This window comes from Equus quagga, chromosome 8 (assembly GCF_021613505.1).
Source record: "Equus quagga isolate Etosha38 chromosome 8, UCLA_HA_Equagga_1.0, whole genome shotgun sequence".
Classification (NCBI taxonomy): Eukaryota; Metazoa; Chordata; class Mammalia; order Perissodactyla; family Equidae; genus Equus; species Equus quagga.
The window spans coordinates 12,383,573-12,402,182 of NC_060274.1; the positions used below are offsets into that span (position 1 = coordinate 12,383,573).

The 18,610-nt window shown below is 42.0% G+C and overlaps 1 protein-coding gene across 10 annotated transcripts in view; it reads right to left on the reverse strand.

Moving 5' to 3' along the window:
• The window catches only part of TIAM2 (TIAM Rac1 associated GEF 2), a 264,594-nt gene that overhangs the window by 74,595 nt on the left and 171,389 nt on the right, over positions 1 to 18,610 (reverse strand). For 9 of the 10 annotated variants that reach the window (XM_046669282.1, XM_046669285.1, XM_046669284.1 and 6 more), the window contains 4 exons: positions 17,717 to 17,941; positions 7,369 to 7,554; positions 6,562 to 6,708; positions 4,337 to 4,408 (listed from right to left, as the gene is read on the reverse strand). In XM_046669282.1, coding sequence (XP_046525238.1) covers positions 4,337 to 4,408; positions 6,562 to 6,708; positions 7,369 to 7,554; positions 17,717 to 17,941 — 630 coding nt within the window. The remainder of the gene's footprint in view (positions 1 to 4,336; positions 4,409 to 6,561; positions 6,709 to 7,368; positions 7,555 to 17,716; positions 17,942 to 18,610) is intronic. The other variant, XM_046669290.1, reaches the window with a different exon arrangement.

Sequence of the window (18,610 nt, forward strand, 5' to 3'; positions counted from 1 at the left end):
TTCCTGAGTCTACACCTGCTCTGAGGAATCACTTCCTGAGTCTACACTTGACCTAAGGTCAAGTGAATATAGAAGAGAAGATGCCTATCAAAGGCAAGGACACGGAAGATTCTGATCCTCTCAAGAGATCCTGCAATGAAAATTTACATGTAGTGTTTTCCTGTGCGTAAGACACACACACATACGCACATTATCTCACAAATATATGCAATTAAAGAAAGGTAAAACCTGGTTATTCAAAGGAAGCATCAAGAATGTGAACTGATTAATTAATGAATTACAACTGGAAAAAGAAAAGGCCATTTGGTGTTTACAGATCTCCTTGGTTGTTGTAAGCTTAACCCCCTTGGGCTGGAGAGAAAACTAGATTGATTCCTTCAAGGGTCAATGCTGTCCATGCTGAAAACACACAAGTTTTATTTTCAATAAGCCACATAAAACATTCTCCTACGTTCTTTTTCAAAAAAGGAACAGACTCTTGAAAATAAGCACAACAAATTGAGCCATCTGGAAAACTCTCTTCCTGGCTCACCCTTCTCAAAGGTGCTCCGTTAAACTCGTCTTTTAACCGCTCACCCAGAGTCCATGGTGGCTACTTCTGTCAAGACTGTTCAAACCCTTCCTCCCTCCAACTCCACCTTGCCTGTTCCCCTAAACATGAGTTTCCAATCAGCCTGTTCAAGGTTTCCAGTTCCTGGAGAAGATAAACTGAGACAGCAAAAATATAACAGACAGACAATCTGGGTCAAATCCTAGCTTTGTCTGGGCTGGTTATCTAATGTCTCTGGCTTCGGTTTTTTTACCTTTAAAAGGGGCTAAAAAACACCAGCCTCACGGGGAGGTCAGCAGAGTGGTGTAAGGAACGGCATTTGAAGGTACACAAACTGGAAAGAGCCGTAACAATATAAAAGAACATTTTTGAAGTTCAGGCTGGATGGTGGAATTATTTTGCAGAATTCACTGATGGTCACTGTGAAGAACTGCACGAGATTCATCCGTTGTTTCAAAACCCTGGGGAGCTCTGGTGGCCGCTGATGCTCAGTCCCCGCCGTGGTCCAGCTCTGACTGGCCATGCACAAAATGGGAACAACATCCCTGAACCGCAGCCATGGCCGCTGCAGACTAACTAGTTAAGGTTCACAAGTCACTTTAACCCTCCTTGTAGGGCAACTTCTGCAGAAGCATTTATTACCACTATTCCATTATGGTCCAGAAAGCACATGGTAAATTACTCACGCTCGGTGTGCCTCAAGGAGAGAAAATTGAACCTCCGTGTGTTCTCACAGCAGATGCTTTTGGATCAAATGCCTTGTAATTACTACTTGGATCACTGAAGGGAAGTGAGTAGCAAAAATCCCAATCTGGCTGTCACAAATGGGCCCACACCCCAGTTGCTGATAAAAGGAGAGTCGATTAGCAAGTGAGATGAGGAGAAAACACAAAAGGAGTTAACACCCTCTTGGTTTTCTTAACCACAGTCAAATGTCATAGAGGAGAAAGTGTTTATTTCCTCTTGGGCTGATGCCCAAACATCAGTTAATATGGAAAGAAAACAAAGGCCTATCTATGTATCTATCTATCTGTATGTGTGTTATGTTATGTAGGATTCCATACTAATATTCTATTTAAACAGACTACTATCTTATGGTTAAGAGTAAGCAGTTTCATTCATATTTTCCATTTAAAAAACCAACATTAGCAATTTTTTTTTCCAGTTTGGAGCTAATGACTAACGCGACAATACTTCATTCACTCGCTGCCACAGAAAGTTGGGACACCCCAAGCCAATTTTCCAGGAGAAAGAGCCAAGGCCCAGGGGCTTCACAGTTTCTGCAATGAAGCTTCTGGGTTAGCTGCCATCCTGAGCCTCAGTGGGGGATTTGTTGTCACAATCTCCACAACAAACAAGTCCCTTCAAATGCTGATTGAGACTCATTCTTACTCATGAAGAAGGACGCTATGAAAAGCTTTCATTTTTGGCGAGCCAAAGTGTCCTTTGAAAAATGCTCAAATAAGACTGGCCTTATTCCAACCTTAACAGATTTCAAATTAGGGTGACTCACTGTTGGACTATGACATGATGCACCAATTAGAGTGGAATATTTAAAAATGCCTGAGACCCCCTCCCTCCCGAGGCTCAGGAATGACTGCTTTTCTGTGTTAAGCTAGTGGACACAATATACTGACTGTATACAAATAAATGGTTTGTGCAAGTTATAAATATTCTCCAAGAATGATTAGCAGAGGAAAACAAGTGAAAAAAATATTACTCATTCAACCAGCTACAGGCAGAATTTTAAGTCCCAGAGCTATAAAAAAACCTAATACCCTTAATTCTATTGTAAATAGAATTATTGTTATCTGAGTACTACAGTACAGAAATGATAAATACACCATTAAAATAGCCCAATAAGTCACAGGAATTTCTTCGGTGTCCATCTACCAGAAGCAATGCTTAGTTAAAATAAACAGGAATAAATGTTTAAATGCATATGCTTTCAAAACCAGATGCAATAATACCTTCCTCTCACCTGTTACAGCACCCATGGGACTTGATTAAATCACAAGAAGATCATTTGGTAATTTGAGCCCAATTTAAATAAGTACTAAGCTTAATTCTGACCATTAATGGCTATTTTAGCAAAATTTATTTTCAAAGTCTAACATAAGTTCTGTTAATAGAAAGTGCTTTGATGATATAATTTCTTAACTTTCCAAGTAAGAATTTGAAATTATTTACTGCTGGAAGAGATACAACCTTAAAATTATGGGGTTTTATTGTAGATCAAACAGTTCTTCTCAAACACTAAAGACCTACCTCCAATGTAGACAATTAATAGGCAAACTTATTAAACAATACTATATCCTTAGCAGCGTGCTATGAATGGAGAATATATACATAATCAGAAGATATACATAAACTAAGCAGAGCAAGGGTTTTAATTGCAAGCTTGCCTGGGAGACAGGACACAGATATCTGGTAGGATGACTAACAGTAAAGGCTAGTAAGAACCAAGCAAATAACAGTGATACAATTTTTTTTTTTTAATCAAGTAAAATGCCCAGAGGACAGTGTGATTTGACGTGGATTTTGAAATAGGCTCTGCACGTGTACAGAAATAAAGGGGAGGGAATGGAAATTATTTATTATAGCAAGTCCGCCATTTTGATAGTATGATTTATAAAAAGGAAGGTTTGGTTTTGGCTTCCTTGTGCCCTCATGGTTGGTCAAATCCAGCAAAAGGAAAGCGCTGAGAACAGAGAACCAACATCAGCACCACGGCCTCCGGCCCAAGCTGTTCCCTCTCATTGCCTGCCCCCTCGAAGTCCTGACCTCTGCGAATGGGAGGTGAACGGGGAAATAGGGTCTCGAGGAGGAACTGCTACCCCATTTCAAGACACTTCAGGCAAAGATGCCCTTGGGAGCAGTTTCAACAATACCCATGGCCCACTGAGCAGCTCGGGGCCCACAGTTGAGGCCAAGCTCACCTGAAGGCAGAAGAGGCAGCTGTCTATGTTGCATAATTTAGGATCACCCCAAAAAAGTTCCTCACTCACCTCCCAGAACCCATCATGCTGTCTAACCACCGTGCCTCAGTTTTTTCAAACTAAATTCACTGATTTCCCCAGTTAATTTATTAAATAATACTGCCTGCCGCTGCGAAAGCATAAATTAAAATCAGGTTTCAACCTCAAGAAATAACTTAAGAGGTTGGTTGGACATAAAATCCAAGATAAACAATTTGGTGAAGAAGAAGATAGAGATAGAGATCAGTAACAGGAAACACAGCTTTTAAGGGGAAGTTGTGGGTTTGAAAAAGATACAAAGAAGAGGCACGAGCCCCTGCAGGCAGTCCACCCTACTCTAGAATTCCACTCAGAAATAGTCGTGAGGACGTGTTCAGTCAGGAGGGATTGTGGAGACTGGAAGGGGACCCTGTACTCAGCTCCACCGAGGGCACCCGGAGATGCACAGGCTGCAGATCCCCAGCACGGCTGCACTATCTGTGTGAAGATTCCTGACAACCCTGAGACGAAAATGCAATTTTGGGTTCACTGAGCTGAGGAATAGGGAAGCATGAGTGAAAGTTGCTATTTTGACTTCAGTCACGTCACTAATTTTAAGATGGAGTTTAATTTTAAGATGAGTTTAGATACTTCCAAACATACTTGGCATTCCAAGAATATCTCTTATTTACCTAATAGGGACCATTTGAATTCTAATTTATTTTCAGCCGATTGATGTAAAGATTTTTGAACTAGCATTCCCCAATTAACGTAGCATTTGTGTTGTCAATGTAAAAACAAGATGGCGGCCACCCATGGCAAAGTTTACCTCACTGGAGTTATTGGAGTTTTGAGGTAGCTGAGTTCCAGAAAATCCGTGGCTGCCAGTTGAATCAAATATCTGATAGACAAGGGGGGGAGAAAAGACTAATGAAACAGTCCTGCTGTGTTCATTTGGCAGCTATCCCTTAGCAGCATTTAAAAATTTAAGTTCTATAACATTTTATAAGATCTTCATATCACAATTTGGACCATTTACTACTCTACCACATTTAAAGTTTTAACTTTAAAGAAAAAGTTGTGCTTTTGTTCTTCCCATACGGTTACATATTTTACTTTTCTGTGATGTCATATATTATTTGTCATCCTGGATCTTTCTCATGTTGCTTTTAAAGGAGAAGTACACATTTCTGAAGATGCAGAACACAGTTCAACGACGAGTTGGCAAAGCCACCAAAATCAAGCTTATACAACTATTTTTTTAAAGGTGCATAGAATAAATATTGGGGAGAAATATAGTTAAGTATTAAAAGTGGTTGTGTTTGGGTAGAGGAACTAGGAATAATTTCCTGTACTTTTTCCAATTCTTATCTTCTAGATTCTGTAGAATAATAAACATTAAAGAATAGGCCATTTAAACATTTATGGATACCTACTACATCAACTTCATTCATTTATATGAATACCAATGTTACAATTAGTTTCATATCATTTTAAAACAAAAACGTTCAACTAAATTCTTCTGTTTCTTAAGAAATCTTACTTTAAGAATATTTACCACATATGATGGTGTAAAAACCATATTAGGCTTGTACCTAATTAGCTAAATGTCAACATTTAAGAAAAACAAGCAAGTTATCAAGCTATTTATCATTATCATTTAATTATATAGAGTTGATTCTCAATTAAAATCAGAATTTGCCTCAAAGATGTTATTTATACTTCACAGAAATTCAGTTCAAAAATATAAGCCCAGCATTATCCAATGATTCATATTTGACTACAATCTATAAAGAAGAAAAACATCTCCATTTATAACCAACAAATAAGTACTTTTCGTAATTCAAGTACAAGTAGAACCACCATTTTAAAATGTGATATTCTTTCCGATTGTATGAGTATACAAAACCAGTGGCCACACAAATGAGGTGTCACGTGGTTCTGCTGCCCTTTAGTCAACCAACCCACTCCCCATCGCCTTTATCGTTCCAGGGTTGCAAACAGGTCAAAGAAGTTGATATTATCCCTATTATTCACCTAATTCATGAAACTATTACACACAATCAAATAAATATCCATATAAAACGAGAAAACAAAGTTCCAGAAAATGTGACCCTCCCTTCCAGAGGATATTCAGAATCACAGAATATCAGAATAACGGCAACCCGTTAAAAGTAAAAACAAGAACTTCTTCGGACTTAATCTCAAACATTTTCCCTGTTCACTGAAATGAGCAGCGCATCATGTGATAACTCATCTTTTCAACAGTCTGAAAAAATAGTAATCCTAAAACATATCAATCAGCAACATAAAATTAATTGTCATCTACTGTATTAATAGCATCAGGAAATACTTCAGATAGGAGTATTCGAATGTTCTGAGAACAATTCTCTGCATGTGGGCCACATTTCAACAATGAGTGCTCAGGCTATTTTTACTCGAAAAAACGTTAAAACAGCCACCCTTCCTCTAGGAATAGAAACAGCAGCAATAGCCCAGTGTTACACGGCTTTGTATCTGGGTAGATCAAACCCCAGCCCTGCCCTGCGGCCACTGCATGAAGGGGGGCGGGGGGGGGGGGGGACCAGGAAGTGACTTAACCTCTCTGGGTCTCAGTCTCCTCATCTAGAAAATGTGATGACAAAATGCCTACTTTGTGTCACAAAGATTAAGTGAGCCAAGTGTCTGGCACCATCGATAGAATTTAGTTGCTGTTACTCTATTATTAACTTTAATGTGCATTTTAATATAAACTCCAGGGGAAAAATAAATATTAGCTCTAAAGGCAATGAAAAGTGTGGCTTTTTTTCTGATCATTCTTATTTCTGTGTTCCCAGGCTCTGTAGATGTGAGCAAGGTGTGAATACCTCTTTGGGAATGCCAAAAAGAGAGGGAGCAACTTGGGTGTTTCCTCTTGGGGAAAGGCCATGCTAAGGCCACATTCCTCTGAACCAACTTTCATGTCATCCTTAATGGGTGATGAACATCTAAGATTTGCTGGAGAGCAAGGATTTCCCGCCATGCCTGCTGTCCCTCCCATGCTGAGGAACTCGCCTGAGTTATAGAAGGTCTTTTCTCCTTTGCTTTTCTTGCCAGTGTATCCAGCCCTTTTAATGAAGAAAATATGCCCTTCTTGTTTCTTCCTCGCTGGGTCAGTGAGAGTTTTCTTTTCCGGAGAGCAGAGTCATCTCTAGAACATACCTAATTTAAAACACAGTTAAAAAAACATCTTAAGGCATATTATTTCGGTGATGGAGAGAATTAACAGAAGTAAGCCATGCTTGCTATAAATGCGTTCTGCCCAGCACCAAAAACTACTGCATTTCTGACATACCAGAAATGCATCCATCATCGAGACATCTCTTATCTGGATAACACAAGCCCAGTTACAACATTCAGATCTCTCCAGGGTGGACAGCAGGGTCGGCCAAACTACCCATGGACCCCCCAGGCTGAGCTGGGAGTACCCACCCACACAGGAGCGATTTCAGAAAACCCAGTGGGGATCTCTGAAGTAGATAAAAGCCCCCAATCAGCCTTTAATTTTCCACATCATTGTTGCTCCTCCTCGGGGGCTCCACCATCCTGACTGTACGAGGTGGGACAGACAGAAAGACAGATGCAGTTGCGAATATTTAATAACTCTCTACTAGCAGTTAGATTCCCAGACTTCAGCAGCAGAGAAGCCGGGACTCTCTGTAGCAGGATGCCTCCCACCCTCCTTCCCCCAGTGCCCGGCCCCTGGGTGGACCTGGTCAGTTAGTGGCTTAAGTCACGGAGCTGATGGCAACAAGCTCCAGAAAGGTGAGCATCCTCAGTCCTCCCTGAGCACTGCTGACACAGCCCTCCTCGGGAACTTACCAGAGCGTGGAAAGAGGAAACCGACAAGACGCCCAACCTGCCGAGGGCCAGCTTGGAGGGGCGGCTGGCAGCAGCAAGGAGGCTCTTCGGGTTTGGCAACTCCCCGCCTTGCAGGCTGGCCAGGTAGCAGCGCATCCTGAAGAGATCCATGTGAAATTTCTCCAGGTTCTGCTCCCATTGCTGGATCTGTTTAAGCCAGAACAGCGGTAATTTGAATTAAAATGAGAGGTTTTCATGGGTCACATTGAAAATGCGATCCCTTTTACAAACTTCAAAGAAAAATGTGTTTCATCTGGTGTTGCCTGGTTGAAATTAGCCTTCCCTGCTCACCCCATCTCCCGCCCTCCCGCCAAAACACATTGGGGCAGAGGGCAATGTACTTCATCAGGATGGTCAGAAAGGAAACAAAGCCGGTGGTCCCAACACAGTGCCACGCGAAACAGCACAACCTTCGGAGAACTCCAGCACTTCAAATCAAGCTGATTTAAGGCAGGATGCACAACTGCAAGTCAGTTATTTCGCTTTGTTACATTTTGTTCACATTCGCAGCCTCTGATCCTAAGCCAGATTAACTGAATTGCACACAGATGCTGGAGAAATGACAGCAGGGACTTTAACATTTCTGGACTTTCTGAGCAAATGACTCAAAACAAGAACAAGCAAATGGACTTCAGGGATAAGGGCAAACAGAGCTTTTACTCCTGTTTTCCGTCTAACAGAGAATAACCACCAAGTCCACATCTGAATAAAATTAAAGCATATGTAATTATTTACGCAACAGAAATTCCTATGCACATCCTCAAAATTGAAGTCATAAGTTGGTAAAGAAATACAGGCCAACTCTGGGGGCTACTCTCCTTTCTTCCAAGAATGTCAAAACATGTTATGGGGGCCAGCCTGGTGGCACAGCAGTTAAGGTCGAGCACTCTGCTTTGGTGGCCCGGCGTTTGCCGGTTTGGATCCTGGGTGCAGACCTACACACCACTCATCAAGCCACACTGTGGTGGCGTCCCACATAGAAGAACCAGAAGGACTCACAACTAGGATATACACCTATGTACTTGGGCTTTGGGGAGGGGAAACAAAGGAAGATTGGCAACAGATGTTAGCTCAGGGCCAATCTTCCTCAAGAAAAAAAACAGACATGTTATGTATAAGTATTACCTTCATTTAAAGATAAACTAATAAGTGAGGAAAGCCTCTAGTAACTTGCCAACACAGGGCTTCAGGAGCAGAACAGAAAGCTGGGCTTCAAACGGCATTAAGAGCAATCTCAAAATTCAAGAGGAGGTCTGCAGTGAAGGTTCGTAATAAAGATTCGGTACAATCTTTGTGTCGTTTCATTTGCAACAATTGCACCGCTAGTTTTGCCATGTTTAGCACGCAAGCAGATCCTAACCTTTCACAGTAAACTTTCCAGGTCAACTCTCGATCCTGGATAAATGATATTTTGAAGGATCTCCAACATTTAACAGTCTGCTCCCTTCAGTCTCTCCCCAGAGGAAAGCAGTACAAATTCTGGGGCTGCCCAGACCCGCTCCAAGTCCTCCACATCTATTTCTTAGGAAGGTCGCTGTACACCTTTATTAGTGATGTCATAGCCTACTGGTGTCAGCCTTGAATGAATACCAGACTGACCTGTTGGCTCTTAAAAATGAAGACGCCTAGGTGCCCAGCCTTCATGAGAACCACTGCTCTAGACTAACGAGACAGTTCAAACTGCAGCTGGAAATCTCTTCCCGGTCTTGCCATGCTAGAGACTTCTTGACTGCAGAAGGAAGGGATGGGTATTATGTAACGATAAACTGACATCTACCAGAAGCTACAAGCACAGCCAAACTAGGTTCTCATTCTATCTCACAAATGTCTTCTCTAGCTGATTCCCCAAAATCCACAATCATAGATGCACTCTTCTGTCCTCTAGTAATACGTAGATATTTCTAGATTGGGTAGTCTATTAAAGCTTAGCCCTCGTTTATAGCTCCAGGTAAAATAGTTTATGAGACACTGTCTAGTGGTTCTGTTAGGGGTGGAGGCATAAGAGGAAAGAAAGCCAATGAGTCATTGGATACCAGAAGACAAAGAAACCCACGCCATCCACAGTGCATTAGAAAGACAAACAATAAAATAAAATAAAATAAAATCCAGGTCTATGCCAATCACCATTATCAGGGAAGATGACAATCTCTTATATTTTCAATAATTCTGCAGTTTACATTGAAGACATCACTCAGTGTATTTACGTGACTACACAGGTACCACTGGAAGGTAAAGGCAGTTTCATCCTAAACGATGCAATCTGAAACATCATCCTAAACACGGGGAATCTTAAAATTTTGTCAGAAACACTTTGATAATCTTCAACACACCTAGACCTCTCCACCCAACACTTGGGACAACACACAAGTGAATTCGTAGGAAAAACACGGATTCAGAGGCTGAGGTTTGTTGGAGGGAAGAAGGGGCTGGGAGACCCCAACAGCCCAAAGCAGATCTCATCAAGGTCAAGAAGCTGGCTAACATACGTGATTACATTTTGAAAGAACTAGTATCTCAATCAGTATTGTACATTGTAGAGGTAATTTTCAAATTTAATTGAGTAGAAAATGCAAATGAGAAAGGGCTTTATGACTCCTCTGTTTCAACAGTGCTCTTATCCGTATCCTGACTGACACTTTGAGATGGTTAATCCTATGCGTCAACTTGACTGGGCCCTGGGGCGCCCACCTATGTGGTCAAACATTATTCTGGGTGTTTCGATAAGGGTGTTTTGGGATGGGATTAACACTTAGATGGGTGGACTGAGTAAAGCAGACTGCCCTCCACAATTTTGGTGGGCCTTATCCAATCAGTTGAAGGCCTGGACAGAACAGAAGGCTGACCCCCTTCCCCCCACCCCGAGCAAGGGAGAGTTCCTCTTGCCTGATGGCCTTCAAATTGGAATATTGACTTTTTTCCTGCCTTTTGGCTTGAATTGAAATATCGGCTCATCTTAGGTCTTGAGCCTGCCAGTCTTCAAATGGGAACCACACCATCAGCTCTCCTGGGTCTCCAGCACGCTGACTCACTCTGCAGATCTTGGGACTCACCCACCTCCGTAATCACATGAGCCAATTGCTTATAATAAATCTCTTTATATACATTTTTTCAGACATCTCATTGGTTCTGTTTCTCAGGAGAACCCTGACTAACACAGCATTTATCCCCATAGGTCTCTGTGGAAGAGTAAGCCATCATTAGTCTCACATCTATTCCATATTTAAAGACAATATTTATTTTGTTTTACAGTCATGGTTCTTTACAGAGAGAACCAGTCATAGAAGTCAAATGAGGATTTGTGGTTGGATAAGAAACAATGAAATATCTGATTTTTCTTTCTACAGATTCACCAAAGTTGTAGAGAAGGATTTGGGAGAATACGTAGGTCAAGGCATGGTGAGGACACGGATTCAGACGGTTGGCTTCCTTGAAGGCAAGAGGGAAGCAGAAAGGCCAGATCCACAAGCTCAAAACAGACCTCGCAATATTGAGAAAGTCTGTCAACATCTGCAATGAACTTGCAAGGGAATCAGTATTACCACACCTTCATTTCTCAGCAGCGGAGGCTGAGGCCCAGAAGGGAAGTGACTTGACCAGGGTCACATACTAAGCTAGGTCTTCCAGACCAGCAAAGGCCCAAGCTGATCCTGGTGTGAACAATATGTGGGGGACAAGCTTCTATCACGTGCTTAAAATGGAGCCCCTGAATGCCAGGTCTTCTCACTCATAAGGCAGGGATCTGGGCACTATCCAAGAACTACACGGCAACTGTCATTTACATTTTCATCTAATTGTTGACTTGATTTCTCCCCACAAATGCCCAGCTGTTCTACATAGAAGGATGCAAGCCAATATACACTCTTATTCGGGTGCCCTATTCATATCGAACATTTTGCATTTCCATTTCCTACCAGCCTTAATGTGCAAGTTCAGCCCAAATTTAATGTTAACTAAAAAGAAAACTAAATTTTATAATTATCCCTCAAAAGATGAGATAAACGAGGAGATAAAAATACATTTTTAAAATGTAAACGGAGAAATAGAAGACAGTTTTGTAAATAGCACATAAGCTACCTCAGTAAATTTAAATGATCATCATTATGACTAAAATAATATTATCTGACATCACATTTAACATGGAATTTCAGGAGATTTTCTCTAACATTATCAAAAACTAAAATGCCCAAAATCAATTCCCATAAAATGAAACTATTTTTTCCCTTTTTTTCTAAATTCCTTAAATACTGATAATTGTCCCTAGACATTTCTTTGTTTCTTAAGATAAATATCAGGACATGAAAATAAAAACTCAACTTCTATATACACTGAGCTTTCCTTTCTTTTGATGTCCGTGCACAAAGCATAAAAATGATATGGATGAAAAAAACTCACTCTAAGGAGGTTTTCATTATCTTTCATTGTAAAAGGGAAAATCATTAACAATAAAATTAAGGAGGAAAACTCCCATTTTTAAGCACCGACACAAATGTAATGCAAAAGTTCCCTCTTTATTACTAATACAGCTATATTCATTCAATGAGCTCAGAAAGGCTACGGTCTGCTGTGGACAAGTGGGAGGAGGAGAGGAAAGCCAAAGCTAAAAATAACGGATGAATGAGTGATACACTAAAAAGATGACAAGTACCTTCCTGCCACACCCAATGCTGCTAGACAAATATTTTCTACCATTTAGTCATTTAATCACAGTATTTGGTCACTTGTCCATTACTAGGTTGGTCCTAAAAGATAACTAGTTTTTCCTTTTTAGTGGAGTAAGTTGAAAACTCCCAAGCAATATTTTCCAAGCACTAAAACCTACTTTCTCAAAAGAACTCATCCAGTAATAGATTACACTGAGGTTAACTAGTAGTCAGAACAACCAGCTAAGGTCTAGAGAATCAGTTTTGTTTTCTTTTTCCTTTGAGATATAATTCACTTGCCAGAAAATTCACTCTGGTTTTTTTTAATGCTTTTTTTTGGTGAGGAAGATTGGCCCTGGGCTAACATCTGTTACCAATCTTCCTCTTCCGTTTTTTCCTCCCCAAGGCCCTGGTGCATAGTTGTATATCCTAGTTGTAGGTCATTCTAGTTCTTCTACATGGGACGCCTCCATAGCACGGCTTGATGAGCAGTGTGTAGGTCCATGCCCAGGATCTGAACCGGCAAGCCCCAGGCAGCCAAAGCGGAGCACATGAACTTAAACACTCAGCCACGGGCCGGCCCCCACTCTGTTTTATAAGAAATACACTTTCCATCAGATGGAGCTGAAAAATCCAAGTTATGAACACAAGTAAATTAAGGGTTAATTTCTATTTTATACAAAACCATTCATTACGTGGTTAACTACCAAGCGAAGCACAATCTGATTCACAGAAGTCTTATTGAGAGGCAGTAGAGGAGCACAGGTCAGTGTTCAAATCCCAGCTCTGCCACTTCCCAGCTGTGTGACCTTAGAGATTCACTTAACCTCTCTCAGGTCTATTCACGCCTCCATCAAATGAGCGGCACAACAACTTTACCTCCTGGAGTTATGGTGAAATTACATATGATCTTGGCCTGAGAGAGGACACCTGAGAAATAAACTAAGGGCCCACGAGGATGGGGAGGGAGGCAAAAGAGATGGCATGTGAGCTGGGGAATGAAGGAGGGGAGCCTGAGGGAGCAAAGCTGGAGGAGCTGGGCTGGGGACCGACACAGAGAGGAACCCAATGTGCCCCAGTAAAGAGGAAAGGGGACGTGGTGCATTCAGTCACCAACCTGAGCAAAGCACCAGGCGTACAGAGATGGAAGAATGATGGATCCTTTAGGAGCTCTTCAGACCAAGAGGTAACTACAAAATGATGAGAGCAGGGATAAAGAGAGACCCTGAGAATTAGGAGAGTATAGCAGGGGTCCCTGATGGATGAGTGGCAGGGGAGTCACGGGCAGCTGCTTGGAGGAAGTAACCCTTAAATCCTTCGTCACAGATGAGGAGGGGTGAGCCTGATCGCAGGGGTGAGGGGGCACGGGGCACGTCTGTGCATGGGTGCATGGCCTAGGTGAGTCCGTTCTGCTTGAGGAAAAACTCAAAGAAAGCAGTGGAACCTACAGGAAGTTTGGCGTTGCCAGATAAAGGGGAAGCTGGGGAGAGACTATCAGGACTTTATCTTGTAAGCAGTGGGGAGCCACTAAAGGATTTTAAACCAGGCAATCACATGATCAGATTTGCTTTTTAGACACAAACCACTCTAGCCTTGTACGGAGGATGTATCTGAGGCAAAATTGGCATCCAGGGAAGAGAGAAGACAGTACTATCCTTCCATCTCTCACCACCTACCCATCATGTGCCTGAAAAATCAAGCTGCCAGGGTGTAGTGCCTCATTTCAGAGCGTTCTGCCGTTGCTCAGGCTGTTTCTTGGCTGGAAGGCCCTTCTCCATTCCTTTCCTGATTAACCCCTCATTTTTCAAGAAGTAATTCAGACCTCTTTCCTCCAGGAAGTCTTCCACGACTACTTAGGAAGCTAAACTTCCTGCTAGTCTTCCACAACACTCTGGAACATCATTTGCTCTGAACTTATCATATATGTTGAAACTGCATCCTCAGCATTCTGCCACCTGCTAGAGTGAGAGCAGCAGGAAGGCCGAGACAGCATCTTCATGAATCCCCGTCTGTGCACACGAGCCTGGCCCAGAGTATTCACTGAGTAAATGCCCACTGAACTCAAGTGAATGTGGATCTTCTGCCCAAAATACTGCCACCTTCTCCCCGTTGTCTGCTGAATGAAACCCAGGTCTTGGCCCAACACCTCCATAATCTGACCTTGTCTCCTTCAAACCCCTTTCGCAAATACTACTCTCCAATACTTTATTCCCCAAATTGCTTCCCCCTCAAACACCCCATATCATATTCTCCTCAAGGCTTTGTTCCTTTTGTTCCCTTTACCACAGTTTCCAATAGTCTAAATTCAATCCATCCTCTTCAGGATTTTAAAACTTTAAGTAAATATTTAAAATGAAGCCCATGGTTCACAAAATCCAGAGCAGTCCCAAGCCCACCGACCGAGCGCTGGCTCCTCCCTCTGTATCATCTCCACCATCCTCACTGCCTCCGGCCTCTCAGGCCTAATTAACCTCGGGAAGTGAGAAACACACAAAGGCACAGAATGCGTCAGGATGCTGGGAAAGCCATACGGGAGGAGGCCAAGACCCCCTAAGAGCGGTGAGATTTTTGTTCCTGTTTACGCGTTTAAAATAATCAACAGACAGGCAAATAAAGTACTAACTGGACTTAATTTATAGCTCTTCCTCCCTCAGAACTTCAAAAGGAATCCAACATGTGGACTGGCTGCGGGGTCTGCTCCGCAGTGGACATGCTCAGATGAAAGTTGCGTCATCCCGCCCCACAGAATCCCCGAAAGGCCCTAGGACAAGACCACATGATGGTCCTCCTCGAGCAAAGCATGTCATCACACAACAGTATGAAGTTCGGCTGTTATTATTGTGGTAGAGTCTTTGTATATGGAAAAGCCATTGACCATGATCTTCTCCACCCAAGTACGCCACAGAAAACCTGTTCCAGAGACTTTATCTTGCATGATGTAATGGAGACTGCAAGTTAGGCTATTATAGGGTATAAATGACTACATCTGAGGCTCTTGGGGAAAGCACACTACATAAATAAAACAAGTATTTTATTTTATGTAAAACAGTTGAGATTTTTAAATGGTAAGTGGATAAAGCTCTGCTCTTTTAAAGAAGTTTTTAAAAGGTCATTTCGAGAAAACTTCTCTACACTTATGGGCTATTTGGAACATCATGTTCTTATTGGTCGTGACTTGTAAATACCTCTGCCTTTGTAGCTTCACATAACATTCTCTAGACAAAGGCCATGTCATAAAAGTAATTCTAAGCATGTGCCTGTTTCCCTCCTTAATGTTTCATACATTTTGTGTGTGCAAGTAAAGAGCAAACAGCTCTCTTTACAACCATCTGGCAAATGCTTTAAGGATGGCGGGTACAGCAAATGCCATTCACGTCACCCACTGCAAAGCCGTCTGGGAAAACAGGACTAAATTACATGGTGAGGAGAATATTTTCAGGTGGAATTTCTAAAGGTCAATCCAAATTGTTTCTTACCAGAAACTCACAAACGTAATATGAGAAGGTGAGTGTGTGCACAGAAGGGGTGGCTGAGGGAGGGGGCGTTAGGGGAAGGGGTGAGGGCCAAGGGGGGGGAGAGGAGAACTGAAATGAAAATTTAGCAGTATTAGGATGGTGTGCTTAAAATAAGTGCCGTTATGATTCTGTCAAAGAATGCACAATGGGCCCCAAGTAATAATTACCCTAACGCTTTAAAAGAGCTTCTCTTCGGGCCACCTGACCATCCTAGACCCTTGGATGCATGTAGGGGTTTATGTGACAGTAATTCCCCCCTCCCAAGCAGAGAACAGCACCAACTGTGACTTCATAAATTAAGCATTTACCAACAATGGACAAGGAAATAAAATTACACTTAATGAACATTTTTAAAAATGTGTTTGCTTGGACTTCTTGTGGCCATAAAGAGGGAAAGAGGAGGCAAAAAAAGATGAGGCAGGAGCTTCTTTTTTGTTTTTTTTGAGGAAGATTAGCCCTGAGCTAGCATCTGCCACCAATCCTCCTCTTTTTGCTGAGGAAGACTGGCCCTCAACTAACATCCGTGCCCATCTTCCTCTACTTTCTATGTGGGATGCCTACCACAGCATGGTGTGCCATGTGGTGCCATGTCTGCACCTGGGATCCGAACTGGCAAACCCCGGGCCACTGAAGTGGAACATGCGCACTTAACCGCTGTGCCACCGGGCTGGTCTCGAGCCAGGAGCTTCTTAATGTTGCCAAATTTCCCTTTTCTCTGCCTGGACCTAAACATGTGACAATATATAAGGACCTGACAACTCCAAGTTGGGTTTCCCTTCAAGAGGATTAAAGTATGGCTTCAAAGTTAAATCTCAGAAAGCCAGTAAAAGTTAAAACTGTACTTTTTCCCTCTACAATCAGAATGAGATTTTTGGGGTGCCCCAAACACTCGGAGATACTTGAATCCATGAGTTGCATCTCAGATGACAGACAGAGCACGGTGGCTATTGGATCCTGGAAATTCAGAACCACAAGGGAGACATGGCACAGAGGAAACACTGGGGTAACCATTTCTCCTCTTCCTCAAGCTTTGGATTTGTCACGTAACCTTGACATAGCATCACATCCTGACATGCCACACAGGCAGGAAGCTGAGAGATCGGGACCTGAGCTCTTCCCAGATGTGAGCAGGGGGCGGCTTCTCAATGGGAAGCAGGCAGAGGGCAGAGACAGCGCAAGCTGAGGTCCTGGAGGCTGCCCTTCTCCCAGCAGCTGTGTTCTTATCAAACCCCGAATGCCCTTCCACCTCCCTACATTCTCCTTGGCAGTTGCAACTTACTTTTCAGTCCTTTGTTTACATCTATTTTGTAGCTTGTTGTCTGCCAGCAGGTACTCTTTAAATAAGTGGCATATTCTGTTTGGGGCACAGTTCAGTTCAGGAGTGTAGGATACGATCTTTAAGATTCTGTAGAATTATTGAAAATTATGCACTCTGGAATACATTTTCCAAAGAAATTGTTAAACTCTTGTTGCATCTCTCTGGACCAGACCCTTGTAACTGCACATGCAGACCAGCGTCATTCCACTGCCCAATGCCTTTGCCCACTTCAATCTGCCCTTCAAGCCACCGCCTAATTGGTGTTCCAAAGATGTTACTTTCATCACGCATTTATGAAGAGAAGGATGCTAGAAACGTCACTGATATTTCTCTAAGCGTTTAGGTTGTCTGAGCAAAGGAAAATAAATACTAAAAAAAGCTACTTCTCCTCTAAAGTGCAAACAGCACAAAAACTCACTGTTTAATTGTTATATGAATTTGGAACTACACCAGAGAAAGACTTTTCCTTAGCACCTTATCTGTTATAAACAGAAAAAATGCTGGGTTTTGGAATCCACAGACCTAGGAACAGCTGTGTTAGACCAAACCACTCCTTTCAAAGCCATCCTTCACATTAGACTCTCCAATCTTCTAGGGGTTTTATGATATTTTGTTCTGAAAGTGACATTATATGAGAGAATCAGCCAGGCAAGAAGAAACTACTCAATATTAGGAACAAAGATTTGGTCACAATCTGTTCCTATATATACATATCTATCTCAAACAAAGGTTACAGAGCAGACCACATTAATGATGCCACAAAAGTCTGCATTCAAACTCAGACTTTTGCTGCGACTGATACGAACAATGGAAGAAAATACTCAAATAAATAGTACCTGGTTTTCTATGGCTTTCCTGTTCTTTGGGTCGCTCACCACGGACAGCTGTAACTCTGCCATCTTTTTCATCTTGCTGTCCATATCTATCTTCTGAATGAGGTTTTTGGTCTGGTTCTTCAGTAGCCGAATGGTGTCCTCTTTCCCACGCTTCTTTGCAAAAAGGGATGCGCACGCCGAATGTATGGCAGTGACCCAGTTTTCCAGGTCTGTCTGACTAGTGGCCTAAACACAGTGGGAGGAAAAAAACCTATTTGGAGCTGTTTTACCACAAAAGTAATCTCCAGAGTGGCAGGCTGGGCTTTGAAGTGTAAAACCCAAGAAGTACCTTCACTTTGTAAAAACTGTTTAATTTTGAAAACACACACGACCACTCAGCTCAGGTTCTCAGCTTCCTCAACTCCAGAGGGGCTGTGAGAACATGGAGAGCAGAGCAAAAATAATCATGTAGCCCCAAATACAATGGCAAGACAAACTAGAGTCAAGCCATAAGCCAACAAGGGAATAATAAGAAACTCAGCATATATTGGCTGAGTGTTACATTACACCCCTCTCTAAAAAGCGGCTTAGCTTCATAATTTTAACAGAATGAGAAAATACTACAGCTAAAATGTTAAATTTTGAAAAGTGCTTATGAAATTTCATCTATGGTATAGATGCAATTATGAAAAATACCAATAAAAACATTGGGAGCAATACTGAAATAGCTGTCTTTTAATATTGGGAATAAGGATAGTGATTTTTCTTTTTCTACTCTTCAGTAACTTCCAACACAACAACCATACACTATTTTCATATAAGAAAAATATTTTATCTTAAAAACAATAAAGAAAATTTGAATAAAGCAGAATGGGCAAGCAGGCTGAAAAGCATTTTCAGTTCCCGATGTCCGGA